Source organism: Phacochoerus africanus, chromosome 13 (genome assembly GCF_016906955.1).
Source record: "Phacochoerus africanus isolate WHEZ1 chromosome 13, ROS_Pafr_v1, whole genome shotgun sequence".
Lineage (NCBI taxonomy): Eukaryota > Metazoa > Chordata > Mammalia > Artiodactyla > Suidae > Phacochoerus > Phacochoerus africanus.
In genome coordinates, this window is record NC_062556.1 from 16,401,760 (window position 1) to 16,426,989 (window position 25,230).

General features: G+C 39.7%; 1 protein-coding gene across 7 annotated transcripts in view; it reads left to right on the forward strand.

Moving 5' to 3' along the window:
• Nucleotides 1–2,465: 2,465 nt before the first annotated feature.
• Nucleotides 2,466–25,230, forward strand: part of INTS6 (integrator complex subunit 6) — a 91,521-nt gene continuing 68,756 nt past the window's right edge. For 2 of the 7 annotated variants that reach the window (XR_007131515.1, XM_047756437.1), the window contains exons 1-3: nt 2,466–3,097; nt 3,486–3,563; nt 4,375–4,524. Coding sequence is in view for 6 of the 7 variants with exons in the window: in XM_047756437.1 (XP_047612393.1) it covers nt 2,987–3,097; nt 3,486–3,563; nt 4,375–4,524 (339 nt within the window). In the remaining variant the exon portion in view is untranslated. Of the gene's footprint in view, nt 3,098–3,485; nt 3,564–3,824; nt 3,843–3,905; nt 3,924–4,374; nt 4,525–5,641; nt 5,795–25,230 lie in introns of those variants that run through there. The other 5 variants (XM_047756436.1, XM_047756431.1, XM_047756432.1 and 2 more) reach the window with 5 other exon arrangements.

The window sequence follows — 25,230 nt, forward strand, 5'->3', positions numbered from 1 at the left end:
TTCTAGAGAATATATTTTCTGACAGGCAAGGGTCTAGAGACCACAGTTTGAAAAGCACTGATAGATGAAGCTAGAGAAACCTGAAGACCAATTCTATGAAAATCTCTTTCAGTTGCAAATTATCACGTTTTTTTTTTTTTTTTTTTTGGCAGTGCCCCTGGCATGCACAGGTTCCCAGGCCAGGGATCAAACCCTGTGCTGCAGCTGTAACCAGAGCTATAGCAGTGACTCTGGGTCCTTAACCCATTGAGCCATGAAGGAATGCTGCAAACTATCACTTTTAAGAGTATTTTTCTTTATAAATAATAAAACAATTTGTACGTTGTCATTAAAGTGAAAACTAAAATTTTAGGTATCAAAGAACTCTAATTGTTATCTCCAGGTCTAGGATCCCAGTTTGAGAAACACTTCTGTAAGGCACCACTTAAACACACAGACCCTGGAAAATGTTCTTTCATTACTCCAGGGAAATAAAATTTCCTCTTTTCTGAATTATTTAGTATCTAATCACTTTCTGCCCTGGAGTAGCTAATAATATGTAGGCAGTATTTTTTCTAGAAAAACCATAAGCTCTTTGAAGGCAGGGACAATACTTTAATCATTTTTTAACTCCACCAGTCCTTAGCAAATATTGGATATAAGGTCTGTATTCCATCTTTTTTTTTGTCTTTTGTCTTTTTTTGTTGTTGTTGTTGCTATTTCTTGGGCCGCTCCCACGGCATATGGAGGTTCCCAGGCTAGGGGTTGAATCGGAGCTGTAGCCACCACAGCAACCTACACCACAGCTCACCGGATCGTTAACCCACTGAGCAAGGGCAGGGACCGAACCCGCAACCTCATGGTTCCTAGTCAGATTCGTTAACCACTGCGCCACGACGGGAACTCCCTGAATTCCATCTTATTTCATAGTCCAGATCTCTTAAAAAGGTTTCACTCTTCTGTGGTACACATGCATGGAACAAACCCTACTATATTACGGAAATAGCTCTACTATAAATTTTAAAAAGTTCAGAAGTTGTCTTAAATATTAGGGAAAGTCCAAGTTATAAAATTCAAAAATTTTAAAAGTGCCACAAAATATGTCTGCTCTGTGTTCATAGTAACAGGAACAATTTTTTTGAATGACTAGTAGGTAAATAATTAAACATTTCAGGATAAACAAAAAAATCGAAATGCAAGGTTAGTAGGAGAGGCCCTCTTAATTTCTACATGGTATTATAAAGATCATATGTCCCTAATTCAACTTTTATTTAATGTCCTCAAGTTTTCAACAAGTATATTTGAGGAAACTTCCTCAGACACTTTGGCGAGGATTCATTAAGTCATCAGGAATGCTAACAGGGGCTGGTTTTTACAGAGAAAAGTCTTCTCTCATGTAGTATTTAGGTAAGTCTGAGCTAGCACATAGTGAAAGCAAAGAGCACTGGAGGAATCCACTCTGTGTGTCACCTAGGCAAGCTGAAGTCAGTTCATTTAAAAATAAGTAATGGATTATGGTTTACTAAGGTCTCTTTTAGATGGCCCTAAGTAAAAATGGCTTGAGAGAGGTTATTTCTTTGGGCAGGACGGTTTATTTTTCCCCGAGTATAAAAAGGGCAATAAACTCTGTATCGATATTTGAGTCTTCCTACCGCCTGCCCTTTTTAGGGCTGAGTTAAGAAAAAACGGGTTGTTCCCTTTTTGGTGGGTCCTTCTACAAGAGGGCTCCTGGCCAGGTCCGGCCCCCACCCTCGATAACTGCCCAAGACCAAGCGACACTGGGGGCGAAGCTGGCCCCACGTTCCCACTCCCCAGTGGGAGCGGTGTGACTTGCGAAGGAGATTAGTCCCTGGTCATAAACAACCTCTCACTTCCCCTCCCCCGCCCTGGGCCCGCCCGCGCTGGGGCCGGCCCTCCGAGGCCCATGGAACCTCCTCCGACGACCGCGGGCCTGCTCCCGACTCCTAACCGGGCGTTTGATCGCTTTACTCATCCCCTCCTCATTCGCGCACTCGGGAAGGGGCTCGCTACAGCGACCTCCAGATGGGCGCTCAGACCAGTCTCCATCTCCCTTTCCCCGACCCCTATCACCTCCAACAGCCAAGGAGAGGCCGCCAGCCCTGATGCGCAGACGCACAGCGGCAGCCGCCTAGAGCGCGCTGACGCGGCCCCCGCCCTGATCCCGCGGTCCTTCCGCGGCCCATCCCCGCCCCTTCCCGGAGCCCGCCTCCGCGTCACCGGCCCTCCTGCTCGCCTCTCGCGCTCGCTCTCGCGCGCACCCGACGCCCCGCCTCCGCGCGTGCTCCGTAACTGTTCCCGGAGCCGGCCTCCAAGCTTCCCCCGCCCCTGGGCTGTTTGAATATGCTAATAAGAAGCTAGGGACCAGCCAATAGAACAGTGGGGCGGTGCATCACGTGGCTCGAGGACGTGTCAGAGGGCGGAGCTTCTGCAGCCCCTGCCCGAGTTAAAACCGGAGTGTGAGAGAGAAAAGCGCTTCAGTAGCGAGAGGGGCTGAGAAAGTGGTGACACCGCCGGGGTGCGGAGGGAGTCCCTGAAACTTCTCCCAACAGCCCCAGGGCCAATCTCCCCTCAGCCCACTCCCCTCGTCGCCAGCTCCCAGGTCCCCACTCCCTGCACCGGGGGTGGGGTAGGGAGCCAGGCCCGTCTCCCGCTGGGACACACACAGGGGCCGGGAGTGGGGACGGGACCCCCGAGGCGGGGGGGACGCACCGACAGACAGACGGCCGGGCGCCCGCCCCTGCGGGCAGGCAGGCAGGAGGAGGCGGAGGCGGGGGTACGAAGGGGAGGACTGGGTCTGGGGAGTTTCCTCTCAACTATCGGGGGAGAAACTCCCCGCAGCCGGAGGAAAGACCCAGACGGTGTTTTCCTCCCGGGGGCCGCGCTCCCCCGCCCCGCGTAGCGGCGGTCGCCGCCGCCGCCACCGGCGCCTCCACCTCTATCATCTCTTTCTCCACCACCTCGGGCCCCGGTGTCCCCGGCCAGCACTATGCCCATCTTACTGTTCCTGATAGACACGTCTGCCTCTATGAACCAGCGCAGCCATCTGGGCACCACCTACCTGGACACGGCCAAAGGCGCGGTAGAGACCTTCATGAAGGTACCGACTGACCGAGCCCGGGCGGCGACCCCGGCCCGGCGGCCCGCGGGCGGCAGGGGTGGGGGGAGGGCGGCCGGGGGCGGCGAGGCGGAGGTGTCGGGGACCTGACTGCGGGAGCTGCCGGGCTCGGGGACCCCCTCCCCCACCGCGCGGGCGGGCGGGCAGGCGCTGCGAGCCGGGCTCGGCCCGGGCCCGGGCTCCGGCCCCGGGCGGTGTGTGGGGGCCGATCTGTGTGTGTAGGGCGGCATGGAGGGGTGGCCGCGGCGTGTGCGGTACTATGGGGGGCGGCGGGGCCGCTGGCGCCCCTTCTCCGCCTGGTAACCTCGCCTCTGTGCTTCTCTCTCGCCTGCCCTGTTCCACCTCCCGTCCCCCACCCGCTCTCCCGCAGCTCCGTGCCCGGGACCCTGCCAGCAGAGGAGACAGGTATATGCTGGTCACTTTCGAAGAGCCGCCCTATGCTATCAAGGTAACAGCCCTCGCCCTCCCCCTTCCCTTCCCTGTTCCTTCCTCTCTCGCCCTCCCCGCCCCCCCATTCACCCTTCATTATGCTCCCCTCCCCCACCCGCTGTGCTCCAGGCGCTGAGGTCCTTTCCCCTGCGGGCTCCCACCCCCTCCCCCGCTCCGGAGCGTCCTGGCGCGGCGCGGAGTCGCCGGGCCACCGCCGTCCCCTCCCCAGCCCGACCCAGCGGCGGCGGCGGCGGCGGCGGCGCTGCGATCAACATGGCCGACATTTCCCCTCCGCGGCGTGAGCGGCAGCAATGAACTGTGGGGGATATTTATTCAAGTTAGCCCGAGTGACAGCCGGGCCCGGCAGCGCCGAGCCCGGGTTTGCATTAAAGGGGAATCGGCCCGAGGCTCGGGCGGGCCGGCGGGGCGGGGGGCGGGGGGCTGCGGGACCGGGTGTCCGGATTCTCCCCGAGAGGGCCTCGGGCGGGTGGGACGGCTCTAGGGGAACTTCAGAAGTCCCGCTCACTTTTGCTTTCCACCAGTACCTTCTCTTCCCCGAGTATTGGGTATTAGGTTGGGGAGTACATTTCCTGGGGAAGTTACAAACTATGAAGACTGGTAGCGAGGGAAAGCTGTAGAGCCAGCAGGTTTATTCTTGGCCACCTTTGGAAGAGACTTTCCTCGGCACTGATACGGTATTGACACGTTACCCAAAACCATACAGTACAGTGGAGCAGCTACTTGGTGAACGGCAGATTGTAACGGCCCTGCCGTCCATGTATACAGGGCTTAAAAGATGGGAAAAAAAATTCTTACATTTTTCTTTTCAGGCCGGATGGAAAGAAAACCATGCAACGTTTATGAATGAACTGAAAAACCTTCAGGCTGAAGGACTTACGACTCTTGGCCAATCCCTAAGGACAGCTTTTGATTTATTAAATTTAAATAGATTAGTAACTGGCATAGACAACTATGGGCAGGTAGGTTGTATATTAAGGTGGAAAAACAGTTGATTTAAAAAAAATTTTTTTTGGTTGGAAAAGCAATCCAGTCCAAAAAGTATAAAACATGAAATACAACTCTAAAACATTTCAGATTAAAATACAATATGTATATTATACAAAAGTGAAACTGATTACACCTTATGGTTTTATAGCCCTCACTTTTTTTTTCCTTTTCTTAAAATGTGTTGTATTCAGGGTTTGAGCCTGAATTCTTTGCTATAAAGTTAGACATGAATTTAGTGTTAATCCCTCGAAGTTCACTCAGGAAACAACAGGGAAAACATCCTGCCTCACCACACTCAGTGACTCTGATAGTCTACCCACAGGCGCTTGTGCAATGACTTACAGACACTGGTTGATGAGTGGTCTTAAAATGTTAGAGGAAATTATTCTATTTGTTGTATCAGAGTTTAATTTAACCATACTGTATAATGAGGTTCTGAAAAGTAAAACAGTTTTCATTGGGATGCAATAACTGGCTGAGACCATTAGGATTTCTCGGTTTTTGAAGTATATACAATAAGCCACTCTGCAGGAAGAATTCTGAAGCCATTCTTGAATTAAAGGGCAGGTCCAGAGTTGGGGGGTTTTTTTTGGTTGAGTGTTTTTTTTTTTTTTTTTTTTTAATTTGAAACCCCTGGAAAAGTGACTGTTTGAACTTATGAACGAACCCATCTTTCCTCCCTTAACTCCCCCGGTTCCTCTGTTGCACTTGCTGTTAGCTGAGGATGAGACAAGAGCTTTAAATCACATGCTGGTTCACTGTGGGATAATGCAAGTTGGTCCATTTTAACACTTTGTGAGATTGCTGGCCTGTAAAATAAAAGATAGTGATGAATGTGTAATGTTACACATAACAAAGGAATATTAAATCCAAGGAGTTCAGTTTTTATGTTGTAGGGCAAAGCACTGTTACCACAAGGATACTTTGAAATATACATTTTGTTTTTCCTCAAGTTTCATGAGCCACAATATTCAGGAGTTTTATAAATTTCAGGAAAATTCTTCCCACAATACAGCTTTTTGGTTTCTTTATATAGAAAGAAGCAGAATTGTTCCCTTGTTTTAGAAATGTTTATGCTTCACTTCTTAGGGTAACTTCAGCTCCTGAACATCTTTGGAGATGGTTGAATGTAGTCCTATAGCATTGGAAGTATACATTGCAACTTGGAGTCACGCTTTGTTTCTGTTTTTATGGAATTGCACTTCTATTGTTTAATTAGTAAATGTGTATTTTCTTATCACATTAATCTTTTTATGTTTCTTCTTTCTGTGCTGCTTTGTTTTGCAACTCTTAACTTAGGCCATGAACTTTTCAGTTTGTTTCTTTAAAATAATGGATTTCTTTTCATATTCTTTTGTTATGTGTAGTGTCCTGTCTTACTGCTTAAGGTTTTGATCTAAACTTTTGAGTTCAAAGACAGATATGAAACGACATTTTTCAGTTGTCCTTATTTCCTTACTATTGGATATTCTTAATATTTGATTGTCAGGTTGTCATTGTGTAGCAGAACTATTTTCTGTTTTTCTGAATCACATTGATAAATGGGAAAGGCCTTTAAACTTTCTACCTCCTATTAAAAATATTTCTTAGGTGCTTCCTTAGAAAAACCCATTAAAAATGTTTCTTAGGTGCTTCCTTAGATTGTCTGGTTCCTTAGAGAGGCTGAAGACATTTGTAACTTATTATTTTATTTTTTGTCTTTTTAGGGCTGCCCCACGGTATGTGGAAGTTCCCAGGCTAGAAGTCGAATCTGAGCTCAAGCCGCTGGCCTATACCACAGACACAGCAACGTCAGCTTTGAGATGTGTCTGTGGCCTACACCACACTCATGGCAACGCCGGATCTTTAACCCAAACCTGCATCCTCACGGATCCTAGTCAGATTTGTTTCTGCTAAGCCACGATAGGAACTCTGACGTTTGTAATTTAATCCTCTGTTTTCCTTTTCCCCGTTGCCATCTTCCACTAGAGAACACTTAAGTTCTTGTCTATAAAGCTCACAAAATGTTTGAGGTTGAAGGTGATCCTGCTGTGCTCTTACCACTTTTACCAAGAGAGGACCTGGAGATTAGGATGTTTTATATGTTAGGATTTATTAATTCAGCAAGGAGGAGAATGCCTCTCAGTTACTTTGATGAATAAGCAAGGATGCAAGGAGTAATGTTAATGCTTATGACCTGAATTGGCACATAAAAGTGACACTAGCATTAGAGTAACTTAGGAAGCCACAATTTTCCAAATGAAAGTGACAATGATTGATTAAGGTGTTTATTTAGAAAACATATTCCCAGAAGATATTTTTCATCATAACTTTGTCTTGCTAATTTAAATGTATGTTTTCTATTGAAAAAAAGAATAACTTATCAAAAACTTGAGATGTCTCAAATATTTAATACTGAATGTAGTTCATGTATTTTCTTTGTAAGGATATCTGCCTGTTTCTGTGGAATACCTTTATTCTGTAACCCCAATATTTCTACATAAATACTTCCCCTTTCATGCGCTATATTAGGATCTGCAGAGCCCACAGTACTAAATATAACGTATATCATCTCAGTAGTTGAAGGAAATGAGAAAAGGTGAGCCAGATGAAAGTCAGAGCATATTGAAAGTTTTTGAATAATTTTTTGTAAACAATTAAATGTGGGTTTATATATATGTATTTAAATATATAGATGACTCTACATGTGTTCCTCCCGCCCATAAACGTGCACAATACGTGATTTCCTTAATCCTAAGAGTACTTTTAATATCTATATTGCATATGCTTAATTAGCATACCTATAAATAAAACATCTTTGAGATATTAGCCAGGATACTAACAGAACTTGCAGGTCATCGCTAAGGTTAAAGTAGCCGAGAAAAAAATGATTCTTGGTGATTGTTTTCCATAAACACTTTTGATATATCACCAACAAATTCCTTGCATATCGAAGTCCTTATAAATATTTAATTTTGATAATTAGTACCATTTGCTGATATTTCTATAAATAGGGAACAATGTATAGTCAGTCTTTTCCTTAGCAGTAGTAACACCTTATTAAGTTATCATTGCACCTAAATTTGATAGATTTTTTTTTCCGCATGTGTTCAATGGAATTTCAGGTAATCCTGATCTTTTGAGAGCCACTGAAAATTTGGACCTGCCTTAATATCTGAAGTTTAGACCTATAAAGTTTTAGAGGTCTGATTAAAGTTTCATATGTAAATCAGTTTACTTTTCATACTTTTCTAAATCATTCTGTTTTCTGTCAATGTTTTCAACATTGTTTATTATCCTTTTAAAAGTCAGGTTCCAGTTAGTTTAGCTGCTCTCTATTAGTCTGGCCTACAGTTCATCATTTTTGATTCCACACTCCTACTACTTAATATATTAGTACTCATTTGATTGTCCCAGGACTTAGTGCCTGACCCATTACTCTATGTGTTTGGTGAAGACAGTCCTCCATGAAAGGAACTAAAGTATGTGTTTTTTGAGGGTTTTCTATTTTAACTGTTTACCTCATTGAAAAATGGTGGCTTTCAGACAAAAATTGGATGGATATTTAAGAAGAAAAATTTTAGCCAATTTTATCCTTCAGCAGAAAGAGCTATATGTGTAACTCAGGTAGATTTTTCGAATATTTTTTCCCCCTTTACCCAAACAGTCTCCATTTAGTGTCAGGTAGTACATACATAATACAAAGCTTCTTTTCAGATGTCGTAGGTGAAGTAATGAAAACTTGGTTCTCATTTGGGCTTTTTGGTTTCCCTGAGGCTGTCAACAAATGTATAGACAATAGTTTGGTGTATGTTGACCTACAGATACTTTTTAAAAGAAAATAAATTATTATACTTGAACATTCTGTGCTGAATATGAACTGGAAACGATGGTGAATGGTACTTTGTAAATTTTTTCTTTTCTAATTTTTAAATTGTAAAAACAACATCAAATTTACCATCCTAAGCATTTTTAAATGTACAGTTCAGTAGTGTTACGTATGTTCACATTATTGTGCAACCAATCTCTGGAACATTTTTGTCTTTGAAAACTGAAACTCTATACCTATTAAACAATAACTCCTCATTTTCCCCTCCCCCCAGTCCCTAGCAGTCAAAGAATAGCACCTTTCTACTTTCTGTTTCTATAAATTTGACTATTCTAGAGCTACCTCCTAAATAGAATCATACAGTATTTGTCTTATTTCATTTAGCATAATGTCCTCAAGGTCCATTCATGTTGTAGCATGTGTCAACATTTCATTTCTTTATATGGCTGAATAATATTTCATTGTATGTGTGTATATATATATATATATATATATATGTATATATATATATAGCACTTCTTTCTTTTTGAATTTTGCATATGCCACATTTTGCTTGGGGATGGATGCTTGGGTTGCTTCCATCTCTTGGCTGTTGGGAATAATGCTGCTATGAACATGGTGTGTAAATGTCTCTCTGAGATCCTGCTTTCAATTCTTTGGGGTATATACTCTGAAGTAGAATTGCTAAATCATGTGGTAATTCTATTTAAAACGTTTTAAGGAACTACCATGTTGTTCTCCATAAAGGTTATACTGTTTTTATATTCCCACTGTTAGTGCACAAGAATTTGGGTTTCTCTACATCCTCGATAACTCTATTTTCCTTTTCTCTAATATTAGCTATCCTTATCAATTTGAGATGATACCTCATTGGTTTGTTGAATTTACCTAATTATTTACATTGAACACCTCTCTTCATATGCTGAGTGGACGTTTGTATATTGGCTTGGAAAAATGTGTATTCAGGTCCTTTGCTTATTTTTTTAATTTTTTTTTTCTCTTGAGCAGGTAGTTCTTTAAATATTCTGGATATTAATCCCTCATCAGATATGTGGTTTATAAGTATTTTCTCTCATTCTGTGGGTTGCCTTTTTACTCTTGATTGTCCTTTATACAGAAGTTTTAATTTTTGATGTAGTCCCGTTGTTCTATTTTTTCCTTTTGTTGCCTTTGCTTTAGGTGTCATGTTTAAGAAAACATTGCCAAATCCAATGTATTGACACTTGTCCCCATATTTTAAGAGTTTTAGTTTTGTATCTTTAATCCATTTTGAGTTAATTTTGGAATATGGTGTGGAGTAAGGGTTCAGCTTTGTGTTTTTGCCTGTGGATGTCCTAGTATTCCCAACACTGTAGAAGAGACTGTCCTTTCCCCTTTGAAAGGTCTTGGCAAGTCCCTGAACTTGAGGCCTCCTAAAATTATTGATGAATAAGGGACTCTGTAGTCAAATTTGATTAAATTTTTTTTCTCCCATCTTTAATTGTGTAAAAGAAGAGTAATGGCCAGGAATGTGAAAATTGGATACCAGTCCTGATTTTGACCTTGAATTACTATGTAACGTTGGGCAGTCACTTTACCATCTTGTGCCTCTCTTCATTTTCCAAATTGCCAGTAATGAAGCCATTATTTCCTTATTGTAGAATCAATGAGAGGTTGAAATGCGATGGTATATTAAAATGTACTTTAAAAATTATGAAGTGCTCAGTAGACACAAAGCATACTTTCCCCCCTCAATAGATTTACCTCTAGTTTTCTGTTTTTCAACTTTGAATTTGAAATTACAGTAATAAAAATCTAGTGATATTTGAAGCTGATTTTTATTATGTGCTTTGAAATCCATTAGCATATTGAGTGTGTGTGTGTTTATAATGTGTGTGTATATATATCTGTTTGGGAGGCTTTGTATTGCTTCTTAGGGAAGCAGCATGACAAGTAAATATAACTGAAAAATTGTCTTAATGGCAGTTGATAAGCATGGAATAAAGTACAAGGATGGTATTTTGTTTTAAAAATGTTAAAACTAGATGAATGTAGTTCAGATAAGTCAGGAAGCCATTCTTTTATAGGAATAGTTAGAAAAGGAACCCTTAGAAGACAAAAACACATGTTTTAGGATTCTTTAAAATAGCCTCCCCTGAGTGCATTTAAGATGAGATTTACGCAAGTTTGATTCGCAAGGAACTTTTAAGGACCACATCTATAGGGTAAATTAAGAAATAAGTGATTTATTTCTTACTGAGCATTAATTTTAAAGGTGGTAATTTAAATGAAAGATTTCAAGACCTAGTTTTTATTCTTTGAAAACACTTGCTATAATTTATCTTCATAATTTTACACTCTAAAGCTTTTCTAAAGGACCAAAAGACTGCCTCGTGACTTAGAGAATGAAAAAGATATCCCAATGACATCATTGCATTTTTAATTAGAAATTATTGAAATTATTGAAAAGTCATATTTTTACAGAAGGTAAAAATAATATGTTCCACTCCTTCAAAGAGAATTTTATTTTCCCTTCATGCAAAAGAATGTCAATGATATTGTATTAAACTATGTACAACTGAAAATTAAAAGACCAGGAACAAATACTTAAATGACAGAATTTTTACTTAATTATTTTGAATTGAGTTAAGGTCACTTATAGTCAGAATTAGCTAAAAGTATTATTTAACCACATTCATGTTATGGATTTCTCCAAAGAGATTGTGTAAGATAACATGAAATTTTCTTAAAATATTTAAAATTTTTAGTCATCATAATCCTTCACTCAAATTTATACTCATAAATAAAAATGTCTTGATAGGTTTCTTTTCTTGAGTTGATATACCAGCTCAATATACCAGCCCTGTCTTCTTTCATTTTAAAAGAGTAATTTCCTTAAATAAACTTAATTTTTATGGGAGTTCCTGTCATGGAAATCAATCCAAATAGTATCCACGAGGACATGGGTTCAATCCCTGGTCCCCTTTAGTGGGTGGGGGAGTCCGGCGTTGCCGTGAGCTGGGGTGTAGGTCTCAGACACGCCTCAGATCCCCTGTTGCTGTGGCTGTGGTGTAGGGTGGCAGCTGGAGCTCCAATTCCATCCCTAGCCTGGGAATGTCCATGTGCCACAGGTGTGGCCCTAAAAAAAGGCAAAAAATAAAACCACCCTAAAAACCCAAATTTATTTAGCCTTATTAATCTGTTTCATTAAAGCATGACCACAGACAGTGTTTGGTTTTGTTTTAGTCTTTATTCCTTGATCCCTCTTCTTCCCCCCTAGTCTTTTTTGTTGAGCTAGTCCTTAAATACACGTATTTTAAGTGTGAAGCTTAGTGAATTTTTATATTCACTCTTGGAGAAAAAATATTGAACTTTTTGCATCTACTGACAGAACTCTTCTTTAGATTGTCTCTAAGTATTATGGTGATTGTTTCGTGGGGCATTAGAATCGATAGCGACGTTAGGTATTTATTCCATCTTACTCATTTTATAAATGTACAGAGTAAGCCCAGAGATGTAAAAATGCTTAAATTCTTCACATTATGAAATATTTCATGAGTGCAATTGGTTATGGGACAGCTATACTGATTTTATTAGTAATTTGTGCTTTATTTAAGAGCAAATTTCCTTTAAAGGTATAAACAGTGCATCCAAGTTCCTTTGGTGGAGGACGGGGCAGGGGTGGTGGGGCGGGAGAGGTGTATCTGTAGTTCTCTAAAAAGTCTTTCAGTTCCTCTGGGAAAAGCATTTCATTTTGTCATTGTGTTGCATTTAGCTTTTCTGTAGCGCTCTGTTAAAATGCTGTTAAATTCAGTTGAATTTCCTTACCACTCCATTGTACCTCTCCACTCCCTGAAAAAAATAAGAATGTGAACGTTGGGGGATAGGTGACAGGATATTATACTATTGTTATTTTAAGGCTTAGATGCTAATATTTTTATTTTATAGGACTTTTTGATTTTGTATTTTACAGTTTACTAAGTTTCTAATGTAGGGATCATAGGTCTGTTATAGTCAGTTATAGACTAGCTGACAAAAAACAACCTGCTCAGTTAACTTTTGGTCGACTTTTCCAGTGTAGTATGCCAAACAGGATTACTGCTGAAAATGTCTAAGTTTTTACCTGGACAATTTCATAATTAGTTAGCTGTCATGTTTCCTTTGACGTAAGATAATTTTGAAAATCTCTAATAACTGTTTTAAGATTCAGAAAAGTCTGGCTCTGTGAATTCCCACTCCACCCATGGGTTTCTGATAATTCATGTGATCTCTTAGCCTCAGTTTCCCCACTAGGAAAATAGTATGAAAGAATCTGTCTTGCAGGATTGTGGTGAAGATTAGATGATATACAACGTAATTTATTATTATAATACATCTATTACCATTTTTGTGTGTTTCCTTTTTTTGAATTTTAAAAATTGGAATCGTGGGCAGAGTATTTTATTCAGCTTTTTTTAGTAACGAGAAGTGTGGTGATAGTTTGTTAACTGCTTCATTAGAACTGGCTGTGCCTGGCTCTGCTCCTCCTAGCTTATGTTGTATTGATTGGCACATCCCTTCACCTCCCAGAGCCTCAAATTTCTCGTCCGCAAAATGGTGGTGATACCAGTCTGGAAAAATGTGTTGAGGGATTGGAATACTATTTATGAGTCATTTAGCAGAGTGTCTGCTTGAGCCGTGCTGGGAACTCGGATGATGATGGTCCCCTCTAAGTGTTACGGTGAACACTTAGCAGGGTCAAAACTTTCTAAGCTGAAAGCTTTGAGGGAAAAAAACAGAATACAAGTTGTTCCATGACCCTCCATGCATTCAGTATGAGAAGCTAGAATTAGGTATACAGTACTTCCAGCTAAAGTAAAATTTCTTGTCAAAGGGAGCGTGATGGTTTTGGCTTTGAAATGAAGCTCTGTAGGTTCCTCCAGAAATACTTTCCCCTTGGTGTTACACAAATCTTTTCCTCAGAATCTTTATTTCTTATTCAGAAATGGTTTGCTAACAGTGAATACTTCAAACAAACATGTTTTTGATTTGCAAAGCAAGAAAGTTTTTAAACTTCTTTGAGGAAATTTAGATCTGAGTGCATTTTTAGGGCTTTGTAATGGTATATTTTATTTCATTTTTTATTTCGTCTTTTTAGGGTCATACCCGTGGCATATGAAAGTTCCCAGGCTAGAAGGTTGAATCGGAGCTGTAGCTGTCAGCCTACGCCACAGCCACAGCCACAGCAACGGAGGATCCGAGCTGTGTCTGCGACCTACACGGCAGCTCACGGCAACGCTGGATCCTTAACCCACTGAGCGAGGCCAGGGAACAAATACGCATCCTCTTGGATACTAGTCAGGTTTGTTACCTCTGTGCCACCATGGGAACTCCTGTAATAGTGTATTTTAGAATTCAGGTTGGTGATAGGATAGGGCTGGAGGATGTTCTTGTGCAGTAGAAATGTTGGATGTAAAGTGTACGATCCCTTTTATTGTTTGTCATGTAGATCTATATGGGAGCAAAACATAATAGGATAAGCCTAGGAAGGATTATTTTTTGTGATATTTCTCTTTTAGGGGCTGTGTGATTTGAAATTTGATTATTTTACTATATTGAGAGGTAGTTGCTCATAAAAAGTATTTTAACTTAAAAGTCTTATAATTAAGAGGATTAGTTGTAACCAAAGGACCAGTTTATATCAGCTTAGCAATGTCTTTTTTTTTTTTTTTTTGCTTTTTAGGGCCAAACCTGTGGCATATGGTGGTTCCCAGGCTAGAGGTCTAATTGGAGCTATAGCTGCTGGCCTATGGCATAGGCACAGCAACTCGGAATCTGAGCCACTTCTGCCGCCTACACCACAGCTCACTGTAATGCCGGATCCTTAACCCACTGAGCAAGGCCAGGGATCGAACCTGTTTCCTAGTCGGATTTGTTTCCACTGTGCATGATGGGAACTCCAGCTTAGTGATGTCTTATCAAAACTTATTCTAGTAGTTCCCTTCTGGCTTGGCAGGTTAAGGATCTAGTCTTGTCACTGCTGTGGCTCTGATTATAGCTATGGTAAAGGTTCAATCCCTGGCCTGCTGGGAACTTTCAAATGGCGAGGGCATGGCCAACCCTTCCACCTCCCAAAAAAACAACAAAAAACTTACTTATTCTAGGTCCTACATACTCTTGCCTTTTTTTTCTGTACTGTAAGAGCAAATTACATTTTAACATTTTCTATTAGTTTTGCCCAGATAAGCTGAGGGTCTTTGGAAAGATTATATCATCTAAAAAACTTTATATTGGAGAAAGGAAAACAGTTCTGAGTATGTGAGAAAAAGTAATTGTAGCATTAGTTATTACGTAATGTAATTTGTAACTAGTCAATGACAGGATTGATGCTGGCGTACTAAAGGAAAACTCTCCGTTTGTCTTAAAGCTGATGAACCTATTTAGATATTAGGAAACATCAACAAGTCTTGATTATTGGGGAGTTTAAACACTGGAAGCATCCAGACAATTATTCTGAAAGGATTATCCACTATTGATTATTTTTAATCAATTGGAGATTGTTGAATATGCAGTGTCTGAAAGGTTAGGCTGCAAGCCGCAGTGGGTGATGTTACAAAGGCTGGGTCCATAAGATAATGACAGATTATAATACTTTGATTATTGGGAATAAAGTGAGGTTTTTTGGTGACCTCTGATGTAATGCCTGAGTTGTGGTGGTTCCTGATCATTTATATACTTTGGAAGGTAGTAAGTAATGTAAAATTTTGAATTTTTGTTGTACATTTTTAGTTATCAACCTCATTTCTCAACCCAGGAAGTTAGAATAATCAATTAATTGTATCCAGAAAGTTGGGCCTAAATCAAATAGTAGAAAGAGTGAAAGATCTTTACATCTAAGTTTTATTGTTCATTCAAAATAATAATGTCTAATCCTAAATAAGATTATGTTGAATGTAAATCCTAATGTAGAAAAGTTATCTTGTCACGTTCCTAGAGCTTCCATTTCAGTGAGCTGTAGTATCAGTCAAAAACTTGTAACAATCTGTGCAGTCACTCACCCATCCATATGTGATATCTCCTTTTTCCTGAGGGTCATTTCTAAGGTAAAACCTTGGTGGATTTATATGTTTAGTTAGGAAGGCTAATAAAAATTTGTTTTTAACAGTAGGCCCAAATATTATGTGCTTTTTTGTTTCCAAAAAATGTAAACTGTTTTGAAAAATTTAAATCTGTGAACACTTGAAAAGGTCTTTAACACAAGCATCAAAACATGTTTGAATTAGAATCTAGCAAGAATGAATTATTAGAAACTCTTTACCCGAGTCCATATACCTATAAAATGGATTTGGAGAAATTAATTTATTTATTTTAAATTTTTTATTTTTGCCTCTTTTAGGGCTGCACCCACGGCATAATGGATGTTCCCAGGCTAGGGGTCGAATCAGAGCTGTAGCTGCTGGCCTACACCACAGCCACAGCAACATGGGATCCAAGCCATGTCTGCGACCTGCACCACAGCTCACGGAAACACCAGACAGATCCTTAACCCCCTGTGTGAGGCCAGGGATTGAACCTGTGTCCTCATGGGCGCTAGTCAGATTCATTTCTACTGAGCCATGACAGGAACTCTGGATTTGGAGAAATTTAAAAATGTCTTCCTAAAAGCAATCTTACTGAAATTGAGTTACCACAATTTTTTTCCTGGAAAATGAAAAAAAATTTTTTTTTTTAAAAAGCCACGCTTGGAGTTCCTGTCATAGTTCAGTGGTTAACAAACCTGACTAGTGTCCATGAGGTCACAGGTTTGATCCCTGGCCTTGCTCAGTGGGTTAAGGATGTGGTGTTGCCATGAGCTGTGGTGTAGGCTGGCAGCTGCAGCTCCAATTCGACCTCTAGCCTGGGAACCTGGGAACCTCCATGTGCTGTGGGTGCGGCCCTAAAAAGGCAAAAAGACAAGAAAAAAAAAAAAAAGCAGGGTCCCTTAAAGTTAATCTCACATTATGATTTATTCAGTTACATTGAGGTTGACCTGAAGTCATAGCACATGGGAAACAATAGACTATTGGTTTTTCCAAGTACTTATCATGAATTATTTTCCTTTATTAAGTTTAGTGCTGTATTGCAAACTTGACTGATACCCAGCATTTGTTAGACTGTTCTTTATTTTCAGTTGTAGTCTTGAAGATACTTATGCTGAATGCTGTGGTTGAATTTGTCTTTTTTGTAGGACAGCTTTTGCATGTGTGAATGATTCTTTTGAGAGCATATTTATAGTATGGATGCTTAGAAGGAAGTAATGATAATGGATACAGGTGTGATTTAATCAGATTTTTGCAAATATAATATCTTTAGGTTTGGTGGTAGTCAACAACCCAAGAAGATGATTAACTCTGATAGAATAAGCAGATCTTTATACATTTTTGTGCTTTTTTTTTGGCAAAGTCTATGGCATGTGGAAGTTCCCGGGCCAGAGATCTAACCTGAGCCACAGCAGTAATTCAAGATAAAGCAGTGGCAACACTAAATCCTTAACTGCTAGGCCACCAGGGGACTCCTTTATGATTTTTTTAAGATCAAATTAATTTTCAGCATTACTGCTGTATAACTGTACCTGTCTTTGAAAATGTGTTCTCATGTTAGCTTTTTTTTTTTTTTTGTCTTTTGTCTTTTGTTGTTGTTGTTGTTGTTGTTGTTGTTGTTGCTATTTCTTGGGCCGCTCCCGCGGCATATGGGGGTTCCCAGGCTAGGGGTTGAATCAGAGCTGTAGCCACTGGCCTACGCCAGAGCCACAGCAACGCGGGATCCGAGCCGCGTCTGCAACCTACACCACAGCTCACGGCAACGCCGGATTGTTAACCCACTGAGCAAGGGCAGGGACCGAACCCGCAACCTCATGGTTCCTAGTCGGATTCGTTAACCACTGCGCCACGATGGGAACTCCCTCATGTTAGCTTTTTTAAAAACCTTTTCTTCTATGTTTCCAACATGTTTATTATATACTTTGCTAGAAATAACATGTGTTGGATGTATTAGGTTCTTTATCCAGAATATTAGTATTTTTTAAGTAAAATTATATTTGATACTGTCATTACGCTTTTTCTGCCACTATAAACACTATTTGCCTGCTACTACTTTTTTTTAATATTTTTATGGTTGCATCTGCAGCATATGGGATTTCCTGGGCCGGGGATTGAATCCGAGCCGTAGCAGTGACTTACACTGCAGCTGTGGCAGTGCTGGATTCTTGACCCACTACAGCTGGCAGGGATCGAACCCATGCCTCTGCAGTGATCTGAGCTTTTGCATTTGGATTCTTAACCCACTGAGCCACAGTAGGAACTCCTACTACTTTTAAGTTAATGCCAAAACCATTTATTTGTTAGTTATCCAAACTTCAGATTCTAGTTCAAATTCTGTGAGATTATTAAATATTTAATATTTCAGATACAGTGAATTTGTATTACTGTCCTTTGGAGCAGTAATACTTAACTCTTATCAGTTAGTGAGTTTAACATTAATTTTTTTCATGAAGTCAAGGTAGTAATTCTTCAGTTCTTATTTCCGAATATTTTTTTGTATTACCATTGCAGTTAACATGAGTTGGAACTATGTGGGTTCACTTACATGCAGAATTTTTTTTACTAATACATACTAGTACAGAACTACATGATCTGGGCTTGGTTGAAGCCGAGGATATGAACGTGCCGATATGAAGGGCCACCTGTAAAGTTGCATGTGGATTTTTGGCTGCAGGGATCAGCGCCCATAAACTTTGCGTTGTTCAAGGGTTAGCAATGTTTAGTTTATTATTCAAGTCAAATTCCAAGATGTTTCTCTTTAATCATTATGTTAAATACACGATTACCTCCTACTTCTGCTCAAGTCTTATTTTATCTCTTTCTAACGCTGTTGTTTTTAACATAAGGAATTATTAGATAAAGGAAGTATATATGTACATAGTTGTTGCATAATGGAATTACTCGAGACTAAAAATGTATTTTTTTTTTTGCCTGTGCCTGCAGCATGTGGAAGTTCCTGGGCCAGCGATTGAACCCACGCCCCAGCAGCTACCCAAGCTGCTGCAGTGACACTGCTGGATCCTTAACCTGCTGTGCCACAAGAGAACTCTAACAAATATATTTCTCTTATTGGGGAATTTGAACATGCTTTTCTTTAGTTTATACTTCAGTGTATTCAAAGTACTAGGTTTTTTTGGGAGTTCCCATCGTGGCGCAGTGGTTAACGAATCCGACTAGGAACCAAGAGGTTGCGGGTTCGATCCCTGCCCTTGCTCAGTGGGTTGACGATCTGGCGTTGTCGTGAGCTGTGGTGTAGGTTGCAGACATGGCTCGGATCCTGCGTTGCTGTGGCTGTGGCGGCTACAGCTCTGATTGGACCCCTAGCCTGGGAACATCCCATATGCCGCGGGAGCAGCCCAAGAAATGGCAAAAAGACAAAACAAAACAAAACAAACAACAACAACAAAGTACTAGGTTTTTATACACTAGCAGATTTTTTTAAAAGCTTAGTTTTGGGATACTAAGCACATTTTAATTTCAAAGAGTACTTGTTTGGAATATGTAATAAATGCATGTGGTTAAAAAGTTTAAGCATTGTAGGAAGTTATATAGTTACTTCAGTTCTTCGGCGGTAACCATGTTTAATCTGTTTGTAGTGTATATCCTTCAGAGATCTTATGTATGTAGTCAAGGGTATTATTTTAAAAGCACTAATTTCTTAAGATGAATATCTTGAGTTTTTAATGCCAAAAGGCTTACTTATGCTATACCACTTGAGATCTTGGTTATAAATGTAATAATCTTGTGGAATTTGAAAACAAACATAAAACTTGTAATTCTGGCCTTAGAATATTGATTTTAAAGGCCTGTCAAGCCTTTATTGACTTAAATGATTATATTTTGTTTGGAACGTGTGATTAGCCAGTTATATATTCATCCTTGTAATATGATGAGCCTGTTCTCCACCCTTTGAATAGCTAAATGGTATTAATGATAGTGAATTATTGAGCAGAAAATATAATTAGCACATCAAAACTGATTTCATAGAGTCAGTTGCTATAGTTGGAGGCAAATATAAAAATAACTGATTAAAGAAAAATATTAAGTATATACATATTAATGTAGGTAGCAAGTAGATATTGAAAAAATTCTGGTTGTGGTATTCAAAAGTATGAAGTTTGAGCATTACTAAACTAAAGAATGTTATTAAGTCTGGTTGACTTGTGTTGCACAGGATGTATTAAAACCTTTTTTGGGGAGTTCCCATTGTGGTTCAGCAGGTTACAGACCCGACTAGTATCCATGAGGATACAGGTTCGATCCTTGGCTGTGTTCAGTGGGTTAAGGATCCAGTGTTGCCAGTGAGCTGTGGTGTAGGTCACAGACATGGCTTGGATCCTTCGTTGCTGTGGTTGTAGGCCCACAGCTGCAGTTCCAATCCCACACCTAGCCTGGGAACATCCATATGCCACAGATGCAGCCCTTAAAAAAAAGCTGCTTTTTTCAATTCTGTATAGTTGTAAAAGTGTTAGTATTATGACCAATAAAGTTTTGGTTGTGAATTGCATTTTAAGATACTTTTTGAAGTAAGCTTAAAGTAGAAGAATGTTTAATATTCATGTTTGTATATTTTATATTTGTTTAGAGGCTGATTTTTGACAAATTATGAAAGGAGGTGTCAAAAAAAGTTCCTAAATAATGTGAGGAGGTTTATCCTATTTTAGACATTTGTTGTTACCTCCTTATTATCTATGGTAATAGAGGAAAATAGGATAGATAATGTAGGCTTTATTTCATACTCACTGTTTATGTGCATTTTTACAGAGATGGAAGTAAAGGGAACCTAAAGCTCTAGTTTTGAACTTAACCATTACAAAATTTGGGTAGCAGTCTTGCTAGGTACTTGTCCAATATATGCATGAGAACCTTTAGTGAAGTAGTACTTATTTCTCAGGACTAACCCTTTTCATCTCTTTATATTTTTGCTTGTTGTCACTGTAATTTGCTTAAAAAGCAAGTTTTAGATTTAAAAAAGCACAGGCTGTTTCTGGAAGTTTTTGATTTTTCTTGCTAGGTAATAGACTTCTAGCCTAGAAGTATAATGTTACACATCTTTTTTTTTTTGTCTTTTTAGGGCTGCACATGCAGCATATGGAGATTCCCAGGCTAGGGGTCAAACCAGAGCTGCAGCTTCCAGCCTGTGGCCCAGCCATAGCAATGCCAGATCCGAGCCACATCTGCGACCTACGCCACAGCTCACGGCAGTGCCGTATCCTTAACCCACTGAATGGGGATTGAACTCAAATCCTCATGGATACTAGTGGTTCGTTACTGCTGAGCCACAACGGGAACTCCTATAATGTTATACATCTTAACATCTTTTTTGTTGCTTTCTCTTTGCCATGGCTTTCCCGGCACATAGCAAAATAGCTAGACAGTAATAGATGTGGGTTAGTTGAAGATGCTGTTGTCACGGGAGAGAGCCAGAGAGTGCATCTTGGGTGCTCGTTTTCCCTGCCATGGGCCCTTGGCTATCCTTATGGGATTGTTTAAAGCACTGGCATCATGGTGCAGCATGGTGGCATGGAAAGAAAACTTGAGCTCTTTGGTAGCCACTAAAAAATCTCCTGAATTCTCAGGACTGCCTTCCTTTTGCTTCAGAAGATAATAAGACATATTTAAGGGTACAGTAAAATTCCTTTGCCCTCTCTCTCTACATTTGAAATTTCTTGGTTAAAACTAAACATTCTGCTTCTGAGAACTTGGGTTAGTGTTACTGGGGAAATTAGCTTTATTTTTACATTATCAAAACTCTTTGCTAGTTTTAACATTTAAACATTTAACATTAAAATAGTTTTAACATTTTTTAAAGCATTTTCTTTGAAAAAATGAAATTGGTTTTAGTTGGTAAGATCTACTTACTTTAATTGTATTTAAATTTTCTTAATGAGGTTTTATGCCTTAATTTAATTAACACCAGAATAATGTTAAATTATTGAGAGAACTTAATGAAAGCTTTTATATTTATCTTTAGTCAAACTCTTTTTTACCTGAGACTTTTGACCAGTAGTAAAGTCAGATTTTCTAAATGACAAGATTTTTATTAATAAGTATTTCTAGAGGTAGAATATACTTTGCACTGTATCCTCAGTTAAATGTGTAGATTCTTTATGCCATGAACCCGTTTCCTGTGAATGGGAAAAAAAAAATCTGTGTTTTATTCTGCCAATGGCAAAAGTAAACTTTTAGTCCCTCTACTGGCTGCCTTTGTCATAGCAGAGCTTAAAATTTTTTTTTTTCTTTTCAACTCTTATAACTAAGGTATTTATGACCAAGACGAATTTTGAGAGACATTCTAATATGAACTGTCCCCAAACTGAGTCACTTTATAAACATTTGGAGTTAAAATGTAAAATAGTGACTCTTAAATATAAAGGTTTGAGAATTATTAAGTTGCAGAGGCTTAGCACTGAATAGCTAATAATAATTATATTACAGTGATTGAATCATAACTTTGAGATTTTTGAAATGTTAAATTTTTTTTGTAAAACATGAAAAAAATCTTGATACTGGTAGAAAAACAAAAATGTGTTTTAGTTTGCTGGGTAAAGATAATGTCAGAGAAAGATTCCCATTGTTGATGTTTCTGCCAAGAGTAAATGTACTACAAAAGGCAGAGGAGGAACTGCCCAAAACTGTATATAAAAAAACTTAATTTTTGCAAGATAGTCTGGTCATTTTCTAAAGTTGATTTAGAAATTTATGCTTAGAGAAATGTTAATCCAATTATTTTTATATAGAAGTAGGGGTAATTTTTCTCTGAAGAAATAGAAAATCTCTTTTTGTGTATAAATTACATTCTTTAAATCATTCTAATTTTTTTAAGATTTTTTTATTACAGTTGATTTATCATGTTCTGTTAATTTCTGCTGTACAGCAAAGTGACCACTCATACACACACACACACACACACACATTCTTTTTCTCACATTATCCCCCATCATGTTCCATCACAACATTCTATTCTTTTTTTTTTTTTTTTTTTTTTTTTGCTTTTTAGGGCCACACCTGTAGCATATGGAGGTTCCCAGGCTAGGAGTCTAGTCAGAGCTACAGCTGCCGGCCTACACCACAGCCACAGCAACGCCAGATCCGAGCCACATCTCCGACCTGCGCCACAGCTCATGGCAACGCCGGATCCTTGACCCACTGAGCAAAGCCAGGAATCAAACTTGCAACCTCATGGTTCCTAGTCGGATTCGTTTCTGCCGTGCCACAACGGGAACTCCACATTATTCTAATTTTTATCATAACTAATACTGTTACTTAGTGTGATTCTTGACTAAATTCTTTCGTCTTAGGAAGGGGTCTTAAGCACATTAGGGTTAAGTGGTTAAATAGGTGAAATGATAATGGCCATATTTTTCTTTACCTTTTTCTGTCTTTGATCTTTATCTGCTTTTCCCCAAATTTAAAGTCATTAAAAGAGTTCCTTGGTGGCTCAGTGTGTTGAGGACCCAGCATTGTCACTGCTGTGGCATGGGTTTAATTGCTGGCCTGGGAACTTCTGCATTTTGCTATCATGGTCAATAAGTAAATAAAGTTATTAAAATGTTATTTTATATTTCTGTATATACTATCTAAAAGTTAATTGAAGTAACATAGTTTTCAAAAGTAAGTAATACATATAGCATTTTGTCTTACTGTGTTTTTGTTGGGGGAATAGTTTATTGATTTACATATAGAAATATTGGTAGGTAAGATATCATAGAGCAACAAGAAATCAAGGAATGGAATAGTCCTCCTGTAGATAATTTCACTGCAATCCAATTATAATACCGGGCATTGTCATGTGAATATGGCACAATCCAGGTTGGTGTAGGGATTGAATCTAAGAGAATTTAGCTGCTACTGCAAGACCTTTGGATGCTGCACAAAGACCATGTGATTTATAGTTGGAATCAGGTGTCGGTTTTTTGTTTGTTTTTTCTTTTACAGTAGTTTTGAAGATACTAGGATATCTTGATTTTCTTTGTCTCTTTTTGCCCATTTTTGAGCTAAAATAGTATTTGTGGTGGCCAGGAGGGGAGAGTTATTGTTATATGTGCATAGGTACATACATTTATTATGTATGAGAGTAGAAATTATATATCATGTACCTAACACAGTGCTTGATGTGAGGTAACCACTCAGTAACTGTTTAAATGACAAACAGGAGAGAATGGGCAAGGGACACCTGGACAGATGTTGGATTGAGGTGTTATACCCTTGTGACCTAGCAAATCATGAATTATTAAGTTTAGGAAGCACTTATTTATATTGAGGTAAAGGCAACATCTATGTTTTTTGAAGCTCATTGAAGTTTGAGTAATTCTATTAGGCTGTACTCAGTATATCAATAAATATTTCAGTGTCCAGTGCTTAAGTATTTTAAGCTCAGCATGAGGAAGAATTGTAACATGATCCTTGCCTTCGGTGTAGTCACACACATGAAACAATAGCAGAGAGTACAAGATGGTATGTATTTTTTTAAGTGTGTAGTGAAGGAGCTCCCACTGTGGTGCAATGGGTTAAGAACCAGCTGCAGTGGCTCCGGTTGTTACGGAGGTATGGTTTTGATACCTGGGTTAAACAGATTAAACGATCTGTCTGGTGTTGCTGTAGCTGTGGCTTGGATTCATTTCCTAGCCCAGAATCTCCACAGTGCCATGGGCGTGTCCATTAAAAAAAAAAATGTGGTAAAAATGTGTAACAAAATTTACTGTTTGAGCCATTTTTAAGTGTCGAGTTAAGTAGTGTTAATTATATTCACATTGTTGTGCGAGGTATTATATATTTAAATTGAGGAGTTCCCAGTGTGGCTCAGCAGGTTAAGAACCCAACTAGTATCTGTGAGGATGTGGGATTCCTCAGTGGGTTAAGGATCCTAGATGTGGCTCGGATCTGGTGTTGCTGTGGTTGTGGCATAGGCCTCAGCTGCAGTTCCAATTTGACAGGTGTATATATATATTCATAAAATAAATTGAAAATAATGTGAGGAGAGGATAAATGCTTTTGGGAAGTGGTGTTCAAAATGTACTGCATGAAACCAGTCTGAATCCACAGTTTTATTCAAGGAAATGTATATTTAAGTTTGAAAACTACCACTTTTAGAATTTGGAGAAGGAAAGGGGTAAATTATTCAAGCCAGAGTAATCAGGAAAAGGTTTCATGGCGGAAGAGGAAGACTTAAATTGAGCCTTAAGGACTGGTTAGAAATTGGGTGGGGAGTTCCCGTCGTAGCGCAGTGGTTAACGAATCTGACTAAGAACCATGAGGTTGCGGGTTCAGTCCCTGCCCTTGCTCAGTGGGTTAACGATCCGGCGTTGCCGTGAGCTGTGGTGTAGGTCGCAGACGCGGCTCGGATCCCGCGTTGTGGCTGTGGCGTAGGCTGGTGGCTACAGCTCCGATTGGACCCCTAGCTTGGGAACCTCCATATGCCGCAGGGAGCGGCCCAAAGAAATAACAAAAAAAAAAAAAAAAGAAATTGGATGGGTTGTGGGCAGGAAAAAGGAAAAACATAGTTGAGGGAACACCTTCAAAGCTCAGAGGTTGGGAATGAACATTGCCTATTTCTAGATTGATGAGAAGACCTGCATTATAAGAATTTGTTGTTTATGTTGAAGGTGAATGGGTGTGAGAGGCAAAGCAGTGTAAGGAAATGTTTCCCTAAATATGTCCCATCTACCATCAATGTTGTAGAGGAAGAAGGGAAGGGAAATTCAGGTTTTTTTCCTGCAAGGCCCCAGTAACATTTGAATGTAACTGTTCATTTAAAAGCTGCTGAGGTTATATCCAACATAATTTAATTTTATTTGACCAAAATGTTCTCTGTTTGGAACCATTGTTTCTTG